This window comes from Mus caroli, chromosome 3, assembly GCF_900094665.2.
Source record: "Mus caroli chromosome 3, CAROLI_EIJ_v1.1, whole genome shotgun sequence".
Taxonomy (NCBI): Eukaryota; Metazoa; Chordata; class Mammalia; order Rodentia; family Muridae; genus Mus; species Mus caroli.
The window spans coordinates 80,848,731-80,867,807 of NC_034572.1; the positions used below are offsets into that span (position 1 = coordinate 80,848,731).

The 19,077-nt window shown below is 48.3% G+C and overlaps 2 protein-coding genes across 2 annotated transcripts in view; one reads left to right on the forward strand and one right to left on the reverse strand.

The window, feature by feature from the left end:
* Positions 1–2,746, reverse strand: part of Ttc24 (tetratricopeptide repeat domain 24) — an 8,894-nt gene extending 6,148 nt beyond the window's left edge. Inside the window, exons 1-2 of the mRNA XM_021159091.1 lie at positions 2,732–2,746; positions 1,899–1,931 (exon numbers count right to left, since the gene is read on the reverse strand). Of these exons, the coding sequence (XP_021014750.1) occupies positions 1,899–1,931; positions 2,732–2,746 (48 nt within the window). The remainder of the gene's footprint in view (positions 1–1,898; positions 1,932–2,731) is intronic.
* A 2,916-nt stretch (positions 2,747–5,662) lies between these two features.
* Positions 5,663–19,077, forward strand: part of Iqgap3 (IQ motif containing GTPase activating protein 3) — a 39,598-nt gene continuing 26,183 nt past the window's right edge. The window contains exons 1-12 of the mRNA XM_021157888.1: positions 5,663–5,778; positions 7,630–7,717; positions 9,869–10,025; positions 10,963–11,040; positions 12,556–12,632; positions 13,306–13,373; positions 13,462–13,575; positions 13,783–13,961; positions 14,370–14,448; positions 15,082–15,245; positions 16,025–16,112; positions 18,206–18,369. Coding sequence (XP_021013547.1) covers positions 5,742–5,778; positions 7,630–7,717; positions 9,869–10,025; positions 10,963–11,040; positions 12,556–12,632; positions 13,306–13,373; positions 13,462–13,575; positions 13,783–13,961; positions 14,370–14,448; positions 15,082–15,245; positions 16,025–16,112; positions 18,206–18,369 — 1,293 coding nt within the window. The 5' untranslated portion in view covers positions 5,663–5,741. The remainder of the gene's footprint in view (positions 5,779–7,629; positions 7,718–9,868; positions 10,026–10,962; positions 11,041–12,555; positions 12,633–13,305; positions 13,374–13,461; positions 13,576–13,782; positions 13,962–14,369; positions 14,449–15,081; positions 15,246–16,024; positions 16,113–18,205; positions 18,370–19,077) is intronic.

The following is a 19,077-nucleotide window of genomic DNA, read 5'->3' on the forward strand; positions in this document are numbered from 1 at the left end:
AAAAAAAAAAATAGTACTTGTTGCTCTGGCAAAGGGTTCAGGTTTGGTTCCCAGCGCCCACGTGGTGACTGCAATCACCTGTAATTCCAGTTCCAGGAGATCCAACTCCTCCTTGTCTCTGAGGGCATCATATGCACTCTGTGCATGGACATGAATGCAAGCAAAACAGCCATACACATAAAATAAAAATATTTTTTAAGAGGGCTGGAGAGATGACTTAGTAATTAAGTTTAATTAACTTTGCTTTTTCCAGAGGTCCGGAATTTGGTTCCCAGCACCCAGGTCAGACAGCTTGCTCACAACTACCTGTAACTGTAGCTCCAGGAAATCCAAAGTCTCTGGTATACACACACACACACACACACACACACACACACACACACACTTAAAACAACAACAAAAAAATATCTCTTTAAAAGGTTAGTGAATTTTTAAATTTGAGTCACAGAAGTGACTCACCCTTGTAGCTTCTGCAGGCACTTGAACTGACACACACCTATACACATACACATTTTAAAAATAAAATATCTTAAGCCTGGTGTGGTGGCACAGACCTTTAATTCTAGCATTCAGGAGGCAGAGGCAGGTAGACCTCTGAGATTGAGGCCAGCCTGGTCTTCTAGATAACCAGAGATATACAGAAAATCCCTATCTCAGGGCAGGGAAGACCAGCAACAAGAAAAGTATACATACACACACACACACACACACACACACACACACACACACACACAATTTAAAATTATCTTCAAGGGTCCACTTTGGTGACACTATATGAACTCAACTGTGAACCCATCATCTGTCATTCCCTGGGGATTATCGTCCTCTTTAGTCAGCGTCTAAAGGACTCATTTTTGTTATTTTGAATTGTGTGTATGTGAGCACATGTGGTTATGTGCACCAGAGGCTTTGAATCCCATGGAGCTGAGGTCATCCTTGGTTACGAGCTGCCCTGGTGTGGGTGCTGGGAACTGAACTCAGGTCTCTGCAAGATCAAAAAGTACTCAGAGCTGTCTTCTCAGCTTATCTGAGCGCCAGCATCTCCATCAAAACAAAACAGACAAACAAAAAGCTGTCACACACCTTTAAAATCCCAACTCAGGATATAAAGACAGGCAGATCTCTGGGAGTTCAAGGCCAGTCTGGTTTTCATAGTGAGTCCAGGACAGCAGGGTAACAAAACACACACAGAATACACAGGGCTACCCCCTCACCTCTTATACCAGGTCTTGTGACCTGCATGCTGTTGCTTTATAAACCAACGGGAATTCAGCACAGTCACCTCCGGTGTGTGCCAGGAGCTGTACTAGCCGTGGGCACTCAAAGCTGAATAGACACTGAGTTAGGAAGAGGCAGATGTCCAGGAGGCGTCTGTCTGCATTGACTATGCCCTTCCTATTATCTCCTCTACTTTCTGCCAGTCGGTCCCTGCCTTGGTCCCCAGAGAACTCTTAAGTTCAGATAGATTCTTCTCATCAGCACATTTCTCCTGGACTGCCTCTCTTCCCAGGAAACTGAAAAAAGTAGAAAAATGACCCACACCCACCCCCACTTTTTCTCTTTTACAGAGAGGGGGCAGAAGGGTTTCTTCTTTTCAAAGAAAATTTCTCTGGAGTTGGGGATTTGTCTTAGTGGTGGGGAAAAGGGAGGAAGAGGGAGAGGGAGGAAGGGAGGGTGGGTGAGAGGCAGGAAGGGAGGGTGGGTGAGAGGGAGGAAGGGAGAGTGGGTGAGAGGGAGGAAGGGAGGGTGGGAGGGAAAACCAGAAAGAGTTGCTTCTGAAAACACATAAAATCCTGGCTCCATCAGGCTCCCCACCTTGAGGCACTCCAGGCTGTCACCTTGAGGCTCCGGAATGTCCCCTGCACAGTCTTGGGGAACCCCACTCCAGGACCTCTTACCTCTGTCTGTCCTGTTTTCTCCACAGTGGCCTTCTGGAATGGTTCTGCCGGCTTAGGTTACTTCCCACCAGCCTTGAGCTCAGAACTGTGTTATCAGACACCTGGCACTCTCCTTTCCTTCCAGGGAATCCTTCGAGTGACAGCTGTGGTAGCCTATCTTAGTGGAGGACCCTAATGGTGCACAGACATAGTCACCTAAGACCTGTTTCCCTTCCTGCTTGGCTGCCGCATCCCTGCGGACACACCTTCCAGTTCCTTCAAATAATATATCAAACTACCATGAGACAGGCATTTATTCCTTCCCATCCTCTCTTCTTTTTGTTTGTTTTTTTTTTTTTAAGATTTATTTATTATATGTGAGTACACTGTAGCTGTCTTCAGGCACCCCAGAAGAGAGTGTCAGATCTCATTACAGATGGTTGCAAGCCACTATGTGGTTGCTGGGGTTTGAACTCAGGACCTTCGGAAGAGCAGTCAGTGCTCTTAACCACTGAGCCATCTCTCCAGCCCCCCATCCTCTCTTCTTAATTTAATTTAATTCTAAGGTAGGTTCTTGTGATGATCTTTCCTTCTTTCATTCCTGAGTGCTGGGATCACAGATTGTGCCACCACGCCCTGCTCTGTCTCTCCCTTTCAGAGAGAGACATGACAGGCCAAAGAACTCCATCTGCTACAGGGGGTGACTACAAGTTTTTTTTTTTTAATTATTTATTTTATGTATATGAGTGCACTGTAAACCCTGTAAACTCCAGGTTCTGTTTGATGTGTTTAATGAGAGAACAGGAGGCCCCACAATCACCAGGAATCTCTAACTCACCAACCCATGAACCTACCACCAGTGGCTGCATCTAAACGAAATTTGCCCATTTCCCCATTTGCCTAGGAAAAAGCCTTTTTAAGTAGAAGGGCCATTGCCAGAAACAGACTCCTGAAGTAGATGCACTGACCACAGTTGCAACACAGGCGTTTGTGCAGGCCTGGCACCCAGGGCCATATCTGAGCTCCAGACAGGCTGAAGCTTCCGCTCTGGCCTGGCTTTCAGAGGTGCTAGCACAGCCTGTCCAGGTCAAGTAGGCCACAGAGTGGTCCCATACTCCTTGAGGAAAATCGGGGGTGGGGGTGGGAGGGCCTGAAAGTGTTCTCAGCCAAGGTCCTAAGGGGCTCTCTCCCAGATCCTCTGTCATTCTGAACCATCATCCAGTTCCCTTCAGTGCCACACCCACCACGTCCTCGAATCTCCTTCCACATCACTGACAATACAAACAGCACCAACAATCAACGTGGTCACGATTAACACATAAGTTTCGATGATAACTTTAAATGCCAGTGGAATCAACTCTTCAAAAGACACGGACTGACTGAATTGATCAAGAAACAAAAGCCAGGGGCTAGAGAGATGGCTCAGTGGTTAAGAGCACTGACTCCTCTTCCAGAGGTCCTGAGTTCAATTCTCTGCAGCCACATGGTAGCTCACAACCATCTGTAATGAGATCTGATGCCCTCTTCTGGTGTGTCTGAAGACAGCTACAGTGTACTCATATAAATAAAATAAATAAATTTTAAAAACAAACAAACAACCCCCCCCCCATCCATCTATCTGTTGCTGCCAAGAAATGAATCTTAGCTGTAACGATAGGCACTGCTAGAAGGATGGACAAAGCACTCCATCAAACAGAACCAGGAAGAAGCAGGTATCATTATCCTAATAACTGACAAAACATCTCAAACTAAAACAAGTCAAAAGAGATAAGGGGGACACTTCATTCTAACCAAAGGGACAATTAACCAAGGAGATGTCACTATCCTAAACATACATGCACCCAGCTCTGTGGTGCCCAATTTCATTTCTAAAAGTCTACTACTGTATTTAAAGACAAATTATCCTCAATCCATTAATAGCTGATTTCAGTACCCTTCTTGTGTCATCTGGACAAAAAATAAACAGAAACACAATTCATTGACATCATACATCTAATTGACTTAACAGATATCTACAGAACATTCCACTAAGCCAGACATGGAAACTTTTCTAAAGTAGACCATATCTGGGACATAAAACAGGTCTTTATATATTCAGGAAGATGGAAATAATTCCTTATATCCTAACAGAACACAATGCAATAAAACTTGAAATTGACACCAAAAAATTTCCAGTCAATATGCAAACTCATGGAGATTTAACAACTCATCACTGGAGTTAATGAAAAGAATCAATCAATCAATCAATCAATCAATCAAAATCCCTGTAACTAAATCAAGGACACCTCTGGCACACATGGAGAGCAGCCCTACAGGGTGAATCTATAAGGTGCCTGTATTAAAGGATCAGAAAGAATGGCTCCAGAAGTTAGACAAGAGGAGCTAAATAAAGAATCCAAGGCCAGATGGATTCACAAAAGAATTCTACCAGACACTCAAAGAGGATCTATAGCCAGTCCTTCACTATTACAAAAAAAAACCAAAAAATCAAACAAAAAAAAAAAGAGCTTGCCTGTAAGAGATTATCTTGGCCATGTTAATTGATTAGGTAGACCCTTTTTAATTGTGGGTGGGGCCATTCCCTGGACAGGGGACCCTGGAGTATACAAAGTGGAGAAAAGGAGCAATTTCATATATGTGTATAAAGTGTTGTCATATTTATTCCTCATATTGTGTCATTCTTATTTGAAATATTTCTGTATAGAAGGAATATTGTCTCTATAAATAATCTTCACATCGACTTTGTTAGATGTGTAGGGAGTCTTTTGTTTGTCATTTGTTTTTCAAGATCATGTTTCTCTGTGTAGCCCTGACTGTCCTGGAACTTGCTCTGTAGACCAGAGTTGGCCTCAAACTCACAGAGATCTGCATGCCTCTGCCTCCCCTAGTATTAAAAGAATGTGCCACCCAGGAGAAGGTTTTTTTTTCTTTTAAAGATTTATTTATTTATTTATTTATTTATTTATTTATTATATGTAAGTACATTGTAGCTGTCTTCAGACACACCAGAAGAGGGCATCAGATCTCATTATGGATGGTTGTGAGCCACCATGTGGTTGGTGGCTCAGAAGAGCAGTCAGTGCTCTTAACTGCTGAGCCATTTCTTTCTCTCTTTTTTTTAAATGACTTATTTAGTTACTTTTATTTTATGTGCATTGGTGTTTTGCCTGCATGTATGTTTGTGTGAGGATGTCGGACCCCCCTGAGGCTGGAGTTGGGACAGTTGTAAGCTATTATATGGATGCGGGGAATTGAACCTGAATTCTCTGGAAAAGCAGCGCGTGATCTTAACTGCTGATCCATCTCTCCAGCCCCAACCCTTAGCTGGCGATTTCAATCAGACTCCATGGTGGCAGGACCTCCATTCCCTTCCCACACCCTTTTAATTAATCTGTTTTTCTGTCCTGCTCAAGATCAGCTGAAGCCTTCACTAGGAAGGTCTCTGCCTCCACTGCAGTGGATTTTTCCCTCTGTGCAGCATAGACCTCCAAGCTTTTGACTGTGCTATCTGTTGTTGTTGTAACAGCACTAGTCTAGAACATGTATATCCCTGCATTTGTCATCTAGTTCAGAGTATAACACCAAATAACACACAGGGAGTTCCAGGAATTCTATAGGAAGTAGGACAGGCTAGTGAAAGGGAGGGCAGCAGCAAGGACTATTTGTTAAAAAGCCAGATGAGCAGCCGGGCCTTAGAGAAAGAGCAAATCAAGAAACTGACCTAAGCTATCTCACCATCTCTAAGAGGAACTACAAAACCCAGGGTTCCCTGCGGCACGAACGGGAAGCGTCCCATCCCGGCGTGACCGCAGTGAGGGGTGGTGTCCCAGCGGCGGGAGATTCAAAACTGGCAGGAGAAGGAACATGGAGCCGTGCGCGGCAGGCCGGGCTCGGACAGCCTGTGAGTGCGGGAAGGATCTGAGGGTGGAGCGGGGTGCTGCTGGTGGGGCTTGGTTTTCGCGGGATTGGCTGCCCGGAGCACTGCTCCCCCGGGAATTCGCCGAAGTGTGCTCCAGGTAACTGAGCTGCAAACCCTTCAAAGGGCGCACTCCCTTTTCCCCAGGTTCTGGGGCTCCAGGGTGAAGGACTCTAGATGATCTAAATGGCCCCTTAAAACTCAGCAGTTACTGTATTTGCCAAAAAGTGCCACGGGACGGGATTCCGCATTGAGACGCTGTCTCCCAAATGACTTGACGCCTGATCACCTGGCCGCTTTTTTAAAATGCAGAACCTGGAGGGCCGGTTTGGCAACGCACTCCAGTAATTCCAACAGTTGCAAAGTGGAAGCCGAAGGTCAAAAGTTCATGGTCATTGTTAGCTACATAGTATATAGAGGATAGCCTGGGCTACCTGAAACATGGTAACTAGGGCTGAGAAAAACTCGGGTTGGTGGGAAGGGTGGAAAGGATTCCACCTGACCATCTGAATGAAAAACAATGTCCATCCACCTCATGAAGGAACGGAAGCTCCAGGAAACCATTTTTTGTTTGTTTGTTTGTCTTTAAGACACTCTGATATGTGGGTGTGTGTGCTGGAGGAGGCGCTCGCCTCCCTTGCTCAAGGCCCCTCCTATTCCACCTAGCTGTGTCCCCAACTCATAACTCTGAGGTGATGTCACTCACTTACTGGTTTATTTTCCATGCTTCAACAACCAACTCTTGTTCCTTTGTAAACTCCCTCAGAGCAACCAGGGGATTTTCTGCTGTTGGCCAGCACTTTCAAATCTGTATTTGGAAGTGTGTGTCTGTTGAACTGCCAATTCAAATAAGCCCAGCCCTTCCTGAAGTCATACTGCAGGATATCCAAGATGAGGAAATGGGATAAGGAGTAAAAATGACGGGAGTGCCCAGTCAAAGACAGAGAGACCATGCTGTCTCTTGTGTATTCTCTGAGCTCGTTTGTTCGTTGCTCCTGTGCACAGCTGTCCCGTGTTTACGTTTATAGTGTGTTCCCCATGAAAAACAGATGGAGAGGTAGTAAGACTGTGGCTAAGGCAAAATAGGAGTGCTCCCTAGCCCAGAAAGGTCTGGCATGAATGAATGACTGTGCTAATGGTTGATGATATCAGCCATGCTCCCAAGGGTGACACTGAAGGGGGTTCATGAAGTAGACTTGAGGAGAAAGATGGGAAGATGACTGGCTGCATAGGAGACAAGGAAATGTCTCTGGCACAGAAGGCTGCAGTATGCTCCCTGATAATGGGTACACTAGGAAGAACTGGGGCACGGAGAGGGTTTCTGTGCTCTGAGGGGACTGCTGAGGGATTATGTTCAGAGCTGAGGTCCCTATCTTGGTTTTTGTTTTTTTTACGATCCATTTTTATTTTTTGGTTTTTCGAGACAGGGTTTCTCTGTGTAGTCCTGGAACTCACTCTGTAGACCAGGCTGGCCTCAAATTCTTGTCTCTGAAGATTTATTTTCTTTTTTTTTTTTTTTTTTTTTTTTTTTTTTGAGACAGGGTTTCTCTGTATAGCCCTGGTTGTCCTGGAACTCACTCTGTAGATCAGGCTGGCCTTGAACTCAGAAATCCGCCTGCCTCTGCCTCCCAAGTGCTGGGATTATGGGTATGCGCCACCACTGCCCAATATCCATTTTTATTTATGTGCACGTGTCTGTGTAAATATACACCTTGTGTGTATGGGTGCCCACAGAAGCCAGAAGTGGGCATTGGTAGTTGTGAGCTGCCCAGCACTGTGGGTGCTGGGATTCCTATCTAATGCTGCGTTCCTTGCCTATCTCCCCTCACGATTTAGATGAACGCCTCACAGCTGAGGAGATGGATGAGCAGAGGCGACAGAATGTCGCCTATCAGTACCTATGCCGGCTGGAGGAAGCCAAGCGGTAAGCAGGGTCCACTTTTCCTACCTCTGATTCCAGTCACCTGTCCTCAGAGCAAATGCAAACAGACAAGGGGCTGTGCTGCTGGAAAGGGTAAGTTAAAATAGTTTTGTCAAGCCAGGCATGAGACCACACCCCTGTAGTCTCAGTGCTTAGGAGGTAAGAGGATTAAAAAAAGTCAAGGTCAGCCCAAAGGAGGTGGCTCAGTAAAGTGCCTGGCATGCAAGCCTGAAGACCCGAGTTCAGACCCACAGCACACAGAAGAAGCCAGGTACAGAAGCCCGTGCCTGCAATCCCACTACTGGGGAGACAGAGGCAGGCGGATTTCTGAGTTCAAAGCCAGCCTGGTCTACAGAGGTCCCTGACAGCCAGGGCTACACAGAGAAACTCTGTCTCAGGAAAAAAAAAAAAAAAAAAAAACGAAAAAGAAAACAAAACAAAGTCTTGATTAGTTTCAGGTTCAATAAAAGACGCCATATATTCCTTAGACAAGGTCTCTCACTGAACCTGGAGCTAGGCTGCTGGGGTTACCAGTACTTGTGGCTATGCCTGGGGTTTTATGTGGGTGCAGGTCTTTGAGCTTAGGCCCCCATGCCTGTGTGACTAGCACGCTGACCTGTTGAGTCATTTTTCCACTCCCTTTTTATTTCCTTTAAAAAAAATTTTTTTAATGTATATGATTGTTTTGCCTACATGTTTGTCTGTGTACCATGTGCATGTCTGGTGCCCTTGGAGGCCAGAAGGGGTTATCAGATCCACTGGAACTAGAGTTACAGATGTGTGAGCTGCCATTCAGATGCTGGAATCAAACTCGGGACCTTTTAACTCTGAGCCATCTCTCCAGCGCCCCCCTCCCCTTTTTTTCTTAGCCAATAGTCTCTGTTAACATTTTCCAAAAAGAAGATAGGATGGAGCAGATAGGAAATCAGATGTCTAGCAAGGATAGCTCGAAATAAGGTCTGCTTGGCTCTCTTTGGAAACATACTATCTGTAGACCTCAATATCTGGAGAGTCTGTGTAGGGAGTCACTGTGCCTGACTTGTATAACCTCCAGCAGTAAAATGCATTTATATTCAAAGTGTGCTCAGACTGATAGCTCCCTGATCCTGGCAGCTGCCCGCTGAAGACTGGTGATGCTGGCCTCATTTCTACAGAATGCAGTTGAGTCTCAGAGGTGAACTGAGGAGATCATTTCATCAGACATGACCTTTCTGTACCTAAGTTCTCAGAACCATAAACAATGAGAGAAACGGCAGAGCCCATTTGGTTTGAGTCAGGTGTGTAGCCAGACAAAGTGAGAGGTTACCTTACACAACAGGGTAAGAGTCTGGCTATACCTCCTTGAAGACAGGCTGTAGTGACAGTTTTAGAATTTTGGGTTTTTTGGTTTGGTTTGATTTGGTTTGGTCTTGGTTTTTCGAGACAGGGTTTTTTGGTGTAATCAACTGGCTGTCCTGGACTTGCTTTGTAGACCAGACTGGCCTGGAATTCATTGGGATCCACCTGCCTCTGCCTCTGCTGGAATTAAAGGCATGCCCCACCATGCTCAGCTGTTTTCTATAAAAATACAGACATATTATAAGACTGTGCTTTCATTTTATCCCAGGTGTAGGGATGGGGGGGGGGGATGCTTTGGACTGTCCACAACAGCTGACTATGATTTGCCTCCTGCTCTAGCAGAGGCGTGTTTCAACAGCTGCATATAGTTTCTGCCATTGTGTGTTGCTTGGAATTCTGGGACCTTTTCAGCGGGTGAGGGCTTTAAGAGGCATTGGTGATGGTTGTTCGTGGGGGTTGGTTGTAGTTTGTTAATAGCCGTAGTAGTCAAAACGAAATTATATTAAGAGATCTCTCTCCCCCTCTATCAAACTGGGAGGGGGAGGAGGATAAAGGGTGGGAAAAAGAAGAACATGTAAAGTAGCAAAGACCAGCTACAGCAGGCAGGTATGGGAGCCACTCAGGGAGGCTTTCCAAGGTGAATGAGGTAAAGGTTGGCTTATTCAGGCCTCTGTGACAGCCTGGGGAAACTGGGGATCAGTAAGCCAATAGGGTAGGGAAGGAATGGAGTGTCAGGTCAAAAGGGATGGGCAGATCCTGCAGGCGCAAGGACCTGTGTGGCCTGCCAGTGGGTAAGACATGCTCTCCTGTTCACAGTTGGATGGAGGTGTGCTTGAAGGAGGAGCTTCCTTCCCCGGTGGAGCTGGAGGAGAGCCTCCGGAATGGAGTGCTACTGGCCAAGCTGGGCCACTGTTTTGCACCCTCTGTGGTCCCCCTGAAGAAGATCTACGACGTGGAGCAGCTACGCTACCAGGTGGACACAGTGTGATTTCTCCCCCTTACCATCTCTCCCCCGCCATGATGCCCCTTCTCACAGCTATGAGGCTATGGTGACCACGTAATTTAATATATGAGCTGGGCGTGGCACACATGCTTTAATCCCAGCACTCAGGCAGCAGAGACAGGCAGATCTCTGTGGTTTGAAGCTGAGGCCAGCCTGGTCTACAAAACATGTCCAAGACAGCTGGGGCTGGCTACACTAAGAAGCCCTGTCTCAAAACAACAACAAAAAAGTCCATATACAGTCATTTTTGAGGATGAAAAGAAGTATAAATAATTGTATGGGGTTAGTATCTATTCACTAGCATCTCTCTGCCATGTGGGTGCTCCCTAACAGCATGGAGCCCTGCTGTCTGGGCCATAAGGTGCCCTGAGGTACAAATGACTGGAGGTTTTTCTAATTACACTGCACACTCCAAGGCTCATGGGCTTTGTCACCCTGAAGGGCCTATCTCGGCTCTCTTTTTATTTTAAGACTTGTTTATTTACTATATGTAAGTACACTGTAGCTATCTTCAGACACACCAGAAGAAGGTGTCAGATCTCATTATGGATGGTTGTGAGCCACCATGTGGTTGCTGGGATTTGAACTCAGGACCTTCTGAAGAGCAGTCAGTGCTCTTAACCACTGAGCCATCTCTCTTCTCCATGCTCTAACCAGCCCGAGCCTCTTGTCCTGAGCCAGCTTGGAAGCCTCACTGCACTGCCCTCTCTGTTCCTGCCTTCCCACTGTCCAGCCCGAACACCATTTCTGGTGGTTTCCGCTATTTTTCTGTTCCACGGGGCAGAGAATCCACAGGATAGCGTCCATTGGATCCTCTTATCCTTCCTCCCCGCTTAAGCTGGCATCTGGGCTCCTCCCATAGGGAGTCCTGAGACCAGTAAAACTTTCCCTCTTTCCTCCCTTTCAGGCAACTGGCTTACATTTCCGGCACACGGATAACATCAACTTTTGGCTCTCTGCGGTAGCCCACATTGGTCTGCCTTCGGTAAGACTCCATGTGATCTAAGAGAAAGTTCCTCCGGGGACTCTGTGCCTTTGAACTAGGTTGTTTGGTCTCTACTGTCACCTCCCTGTGAATGAAAGGAGGGAAGGTCTCCTGGACTGAGGTGCATCAGTACTGTCTTGTGGCGCCCCTGTGTGGTGTAGATGGGGCTACACAGAGAAACCCTGTCTCGAAAAAAAAAAAAAAAGTGAAAGGGAAGCTAGAGAGATGGCTTGAAGGTTAAGTGCATTTAATGTATTTACAGATGATCTGGGTTCAATTCCCCAATATCCACTTGGTTCATAACTATCTGGAACTCCAGTTCCAGGGACCCCTATTCCATCTTCTACTCTCTATAGGCACCAGGCAGGCATGTGGTACACATAAATACATATAAGCAAGACACTTTTACGTATAAAAAAATAAACCTCAATTTAAAAAAAAAAGATTTATTTATTTTATGTATGAGTGTTCTACCTGCATGTACACCTACATGCCAGAAGAGGGCACCAAACTGCATTACAGATGGCTGTGAGCCACCATGTGGTTGCTGGGAATTGAACTCTGGAATAGCAGCCAGTGTTCTTAACAACTGAGCCATCTCTCTAGCCCCATTTTTTTTTTTTTTAAGAGAGACATTTTAGGAGACAGAAGCAGTGGTGGGCGAATGCTGTGCTGGTGTAAGTGGGACTGCTCTCTAGCTTTGGCCCCTTGTTAAGCTGACTGTAACATAGGATGTACTAAGCTTATGTTTCGTTTCTCTCTCTCTCTTTTTAAAAATAATGTTTTATGATTGATTTATTTTTACTTTTATGTATATTGGTTTTCTGCCTACATATATGTCTTTGTGAGGGTGTCAGATCCCTGGAACTGGAGTTTCAGAGAGTTGTGAGCTGCCACGTAGGTGCTGGGAATTGAACCTGGGTCCTTTGGTTGAACCTCTTCCTTTGGAAGAGCAGCAAGTGCTCTTAACCACTGGGCCATCTCTCCAGCCCCAGGTTTCATTTCTTTGAGGTTTTTGCAGATCAGAGGCCCTTGGCTTTGAAAAACAGCGTGGCATGCTTGGTGCCTTTGTGGGTCATAGCAATGCATGCCTTGTTCAGCCTTGCCTAAGCGCACGGCCCAGAGTACATTATCTATGTGGTGAAAATCTCAGATCAAGGACTACACTCACTCGAGCTGAGTGCCTGGGACCTGATTTCCCTACAGGAGACTATAGCCTGCATCCTGTAGCTCCAGAGCTCCCATCTAGTGGTCAGCTGACCCTGAACACTCCGTGACTATGTAACTGGCTGCGTCTTGGCTTACTTAGTAAGCCTTTTTGACATAGATCTAAATGGGAATGGTTATAGGAACTGACTTAGAAGCCTGGGCTGCAGGCACTCCCAGCTCTGGTTGGAGAGGGAGGCATTGTTCAGCATGATCCTCCCTCCCTAGGCCAGCTTGGAAGCTGTATTGCACAGCCCTCCTTGGTGCCGCTCTTCCCAATGTGCAGCAATTGTCTGGTTTCTCCTCTAGATCTTCCTCCCAGAGACCACAGACATCTATGACAAAAAGAACATGCCTCGGGTGATCTACTGCATTCACGCTCTCAGGTGAGACAGCCTGACTTGTCAGCCAGGCTCCTCTACCTGGATCAGCCAAGCGCGATCAGTGCTGTAGAAAGAAAGGAGGGTGATAGCCGACTGAGCAGTTTTGGGTATTTACCTTCATAAGTGTGCCCCTGAGCACATGTGTGTGTGAGCCTTGCAAATGAAGGAACAGCAGGATAAAGCCATGACTGGGACGTGAATGAGTCAGAACCAGGGCCCATCAGGAGCATCTCATGCAAGCCACTTAGTGCCAGCATGGGAGGCTACTTGGTTCTATTCACAGGCAGGCATTACAGCTGGCCGAATCATAGAATGGACCTGGCCAGATCCCGGGTCCCCTCAGTGTCACCTCTTCACACCTTCTCTTCCCGGACCCTTCTTTGCCTCCATTTCTGGCCTCTGTGGCTGTGTTTGCTGTAATCTTCCTCTTGTCTCCACTGTGACTTCTGCTGCAGCGTGCCCTCTGTGGAGCCGCCACAGCTATAGAGACTTGTATGGTATTTTATTCCTTCTGTGGCTCTTGTCTCGGCTGGCTATTCCCATGCACTGGAGTGACTGGAGGGCAACTGCTAAGTGCTCTCCACCTCTGGGTCTCCATCGTCATTTTACACACCTGTGGTCAAGGTGTGGAGGTTAGTACATCTCAGTGTGTCCTAATACCTTCTGTCCTTCCCAGTCTCTTCCTCTTCCGGCTGGGATTGGCTCCACAGATCCATGACCTGTATGGGAAAGTGAAATTCACAGGTAAGCCAGCTCCTTTCCTTTGTCCATAGACTAAGCAGGGGTTTGGGGGTTCTGGGTCTAATGAAGAGCATCCCTGGCGTCATTGCAGCTGAGGAACTCAGCAACATCGCCTCTGAACTGGCCAAATATGGCCTCCAGTTACCAGCCTTCAGCAAGATCGGGGGCATCCTGGCCAATGAGTTTTCAGCCGATGAGGCTGCAGGTAGGGCTGGACTCTGCCCCTGGGTAGGATGTGGGAGCATGGGGCCCCATGGAGGGGAGGGGGCGCCACTGCAAGCTTCAAAGCCCTTGAGTGGGCTCTGGCACCTCATCCACAGGCAAGGGGGTCAAGCTCCCTGGTGCTACAGCCAACTGTGCTCTGGTCTGGGTCCCTTCTGGCTTCTTGACCTTGCTGTGTTACCCCTCCAAGTCCACGCAGCTATTCTGGCCATCAATGATGCCGTGGAGCGAGGGGTGGTGGAGGACACTCTGGTCACCTTGCAGAATCCCAATGCTCTCCTGGGGAATCTTCGAGAACCTCTGGCAGCCGTCTACCAAGAGCTGCTGGCCCTAGCCAAGATGGAGAAGGCGGCCAATGCCAGGAATCACGTAAGGAGAAACCTTGGGTTATAGGGGCCAGGAAGTTGAGAGGCCTAGGGAGTCTCAAGCGGGAACTAGGACTGCAGTTTGTCCTGCCTCGGGGGACCGTTGAGAAGGAGCAGAAGAGCTGGAGGGTGATCTCTGTGAGGGGGCAGGCTGGAGGGATGAGCCTCAGGCAGCTGAAGTGGGTCTGGAAGGAAACATGAGCTCTGAGGCCAGACTGCAGAGTCTACTGGCCGACTGGCTTAATTGTCTGGGAGTAGACCCCACGTACTCCTCAGTCCTCAGCAGGCTGGTCTTGGCCTGGCTGTCTGTCGGTCTGCAGAAATAACAAGGATAGGGAGGAAGAGATTGCACTGTCATCGTCCCCCCCCCCGCCCCCTCCCCCCCAAGTCTCTCTCCATCTCACTTTTACAGGACGATGGTCAGGATCAGGACGTCTATGAATCCTGCCTCACCCAGGCAGAGATCCAGGGCCACATCAACCTCGCCAACGGTAAGAGATGACTGGGAGAGCCTGGGATGCTCTACGCAGCCCCATGGCCTTATGTGAGCCAGAGCCTGCCCTAGGGAAAGATCAGAGGCCAGGGACGCTGTGTCCTACTCTCTGGCTTCAGCAGAGAGGTTCTTACCAGAGAGATCCTATGGGGATGGAGAGCTATTAAGACAGGCTAATGGGCAAGGCTTTCAGTTCATGGGCCTGGGGTGGATATTGAATTCAGGTCCTTCAGTAATAATAATACCACGTACCTGTGGTCCCAGCAGTCAGGAGGCCAAGCAGGAAGATTCAGAGTTCAAGACCTCACAGGGCCATATTGTGGGACTTTCTCAAAAGCACAGGAAAGAGGGAAGAAAGCAAAGAAGGAAGGATGTGGGTCGATGGGGTAGAGAAGGCAGCGGGCTCCACTCATTTGTCTGATCGGATCAGAGTGTTCTCGGGGGTCTGGGACAGTTAGACAGGAGGGCTGTGAGGAGCAAGAGGAAGATAGAGGCTGGCCCACACGGCCCTCTGTGTTAGAGGTCAAGGACAGAAGTGACTTTTAAGAGGTCAGAAGAAGGTAGATTTCCAGGAGTGGCTGGGGTGCATAGGGGTAAGATGCCACACGCTTGGAGATGTTCTGTCTTTCAGTCCAGGGGGCGCTGGAAGTTGTTGATGACGCTCTGGAGAGGCAGAACCCTGGGGCCTTGCTTGAGGCCCTTCATGACCCTGTCCTGGCCCTACAAGGGGTGAGAGGAGCCTTTGCTGACTGGTACCTGGAACAGCTGACTTCAGACCGAGAGCAGAAATCACAGGTCCGCTCTGGCCAGCACCTGTCTCCCCCTAGGGTGGGAAACGGCCTCTTACATGCATGTCATCGCTGACTCCATATCTAAATGACTGAGTCACTGCGCAAAGCCTTGTGGACCAGGCGGGCTGTCTGGGTCTGCTTAGAGTCCCTCAGAGGGAGATGGAAGAACCAGGCCAGTCCATTAGGTAACAATATGCTTCCCATTGCTGAATTGGGATCTTGACTTATCAATTTTGTTTCCAATGCTGTGACCCCTCTCCCACATTTTTTCGTGTATATGTGTCCAGGGTATGGGTGTATGTCTATAGTTGTGTGCCCATGAGGGAGGGCCAATGTGTGAGCATGTGTATAGGGGGCCCCAAAGATGGTGTCAGGAGGAGTCACTCCTCCACCTTATTCACTGAGCCAGGTTCTCGTAACTGAACCCAGAGCTCACCAGTATGCCTGGTCTCACTAGGCAGCTCGATCTGGGAGTCTTGTCTCTTGCATTTGAAGCTACAACTACAGGCAAGATTTCTAAGGGTTCTGGAGATTCAAAGCCCAGGCCTCTTACTTCTGTGGTAAGCACTTTAGCCAGGAAGCCAACTCTCCAGCCCTCAATGCTTTGGCTTAATGTTTGGTGTTATTTTAGATGTATTCAGGGTTAAGAATCAATTAGAGTGCTAGAGATAGGTAGGCCAGGTCCTCCTACCTGAAGGGAGAGGCGGGACTGAGGACTGGCAGGTCCCAGTACTCATTCATGACCTGGGAACTCTCTTTTCCTGCACCTCTGCCCTCTTGCAGGAGCTGGGCCTGGTGAGACTTCTAGAAAAGGAGGAGATCCAGGCTGGTGTGGCTGTAGCCAATGAGAAGGGGGATGAAGAGCAAGCTAGTAAGTCATCTCCAGGTGGGGGCTGCTGGCCCTTGCCAGTGTATCTTGGCCCTTTACTGGCATATGTATTGGACAACGCAAACTCCCCAAATCCAGCTCCAAGCCTGACAAGGAACTTTACCCTTCGTGCCCTCTGTCCTCTGCACCCCCTGGAGGGACACATGGAAGATCATGACATCTTGTTGCCAATCAGGACTAGGCTCCTTCTGGGGACTTAGCTTCTAATTCTGTTTATGCCTGTTTATATTTCTTTGGCTTCTAAAATGTGATTTCTCAGGTAAGGATTTCCAATTCAGGGTCCTATGAGCTCACTTCATTCCTGAGCGCCAGGGGTGATCTTGGCACAGATCTCTCAGTAGTACAGCTCTCCGTTCTTGGTTAGGTTTTGTTTTTGTTTTTTGAGATAAGATCAGATCTTACTGTGTAGCTCAAGCTGGCCTGGAGCACAAGTGACACTGTTAGCTTAGTGCTCCCGTTATACCTCCTGAGTGCTCCCGTTACAGGTGTGAGCCACCACTCCCAACCGGCTCATTCACTCTTGTTTGTTTGTTTGTTTGTTTGTTTGTTTATTTATTTTAGATTTATTTGGGTAGTGGTGGCGGTGCGCGCCTTTAATCCCAGCACTTGGGAGGTAGAGGCAGGAGGATCTCTGAGTTTGAGGACAGCAAAGGCAACACAGAGCTACCCCGTGGGGGATGGGGGTGGTAAGAGGATGTATTTGCTTTTATATATTTATATCCATAAGTGGTTTGCTTGCATGTATGTCTGCACACTGTATGCCTGCAGTGCCCACAGAGACCAAAAGATGCTATCAGATCCCTGGAACTGAAGTTACGGATGGCTACAAGCCACCATGTGGGTGCTAGGAACCGAATCCTCTCCTCTGCAAGAGCATCAAGTGTTCTGGTCTGCTGAGCTGTCTCTCCAGCCCTGGCTCCTTCACTCTTTTTTGTTTGTTTGTTTTTGTTTTGATTTTCGAGACAGGGTTTCTCTGTGTAGCCTTGACTGTCCTGGAACTCACTCTGTAGACTAGGCTGGCCTCGAACTCAGAAATCCGCCTGCCTCTGCCTCCCAAGTGCTGGGATTAAAGGCGTGCACCACCACCACCTGGCAGGCTCCTTCACTCTTTATCCCACACTTTGGGTTTTTGTTTTTTTTTTCTTTTTTTGTCTGTTTATTTGTCATGTTTTTGCAGACAGGGTTGTTTCTCTCTATAACCCTGGCTCTCCTAGAACTAAGCCTGTAGACCAGGCTGGCCTTGAACTCACAGAGATCCTGACTCCCAAGTGCTGGTATGAAAAGTGTGCACCACCACTGCCTGGTCCCCTTGTTCTTCCTTGATTCCTTCTCAGCCCCTGGCCTCTGGGCCTCATTTCCCCGACACTTCACCTGTCAGAAGCCGGTGAAACATCTCCAACGCTGTCTCCAAGGCGTCAGTAAAGTCATTTGCTTGCTCTCAGTCAGAATCCCTCCTCTTCCAACATGGCCACAGCACTGGGGTGGGGCCGCTTCTAGAACTGGCCACTGTATCTTTTCATGTCCTTATTCCTCCTCCCAAGGGTGCGTGCTCCTCAGAGCCAGTGTCCATTTCTGCTGGTATTTGACTGGCCCCAGAGTGGATAAACTCTAACCACACTGTGTGCCATGGCTGCTCTTAGCCTCCTCCACCTGCTGTGGTGCAAATGGAGTTAAAATGGAGCTGGCTCTTTATTCCTCTCACTGTCACTAGGGTTTGGTCCCTAGAGCCCCTTGACTCACTTCATCTTAGTTCCGCGCCATTGCCACCTGTCAATCTTGTTCTTGCTGCCTTAGGAACTTGCCTCTGCTGTGACAGCCACTTTCTGCTGCCTTCTGAGCTATGTACGCAGCTCCTGGGCCTACCACGCTGCCTTACACAGAGCCTCTCATTTAAAGTGCCCCATCCCCCTTTCCTGCAGAACATTTAGGAATGCATTTTGAATCTAGTAGAATGGCTTTCTAGAAGCGTCACAAAGCCATTTCCCTTAGAGGTTCCAGCAGAGCCTGGCTGGTAAGGACAGCCGAGATAAGGGGACCACTCCGCCTATGTGGCTTCTTGCTGTCCTCCTCTGCAGTGCTCCAGGCTGTGTGGAGGATCAACAAAGCCATCCGGAGGGGAGTGGCTGCTGACACCGTGAAGGAGCTCATGTGCCCTGAAGCCCAGCTGCCCCGAGTCTACCCCTTTGCCTCTGCTTTTTACCAGCAAGAGCTGACTCTCCTCCAGAAGCAGCAACAGGGGGTAAGCTCTGGGGGTCCCAGGCAGCTGCTGGGATAGCTGGTTCTTGGATGGCCAGAAATCAGGATGTTAGGAATGATAGAAATTATGGCAGCCAGTGCTGCTGCACACGCTGTGCCAGCAACAGCCCTACTAGGTGAGCTCTGGTTTCCTGCTTCAGAGGTAAGAATTGGGGGCTCAGCTGATTGGTAGGATGTGCTTTAACCACCAGGCTGCCCCACCTAACTCCTGTCCACACAGCTCTCTGATAGCATGAGCTTTCCTTAGAGTCATCCCTGTCGGCTGCAGGAGTTAGAGTGCTCCCAGGGGGTCAGGCAGAGGCAGAGAGAAAATGATGTAGGCTGAATGATGTAGGTTTTACAGCAAGGACCAGAAAAATAGAGCAAGCAGTTTTAGAGGAAGTCTGGGAAGGCTTCCTGGAAGAGACTGCACAGTGACTCCGTCCATAGAACATTTACTGTGGACACGACCTGCACACAGCACTCATCTTCAGCAAGGGCATGGTGACAGCAGCCGTGGGACAGAAACACAAGGGGTGACAGCAGAGCGCTGAGGGCTGTGGACCTGAGAGTTTAAGTATGACTTGTGACACTGGCAGTCCGCTTACTTTCTCTGCTTCTCCGTTTCTTCATAAATGGTAGCAATCTCACAGGATTGCCCCAAGGACTCCGTGAGTTAGTGTGTGTGCCTAGAGAAGCACCTAGCCAAGTC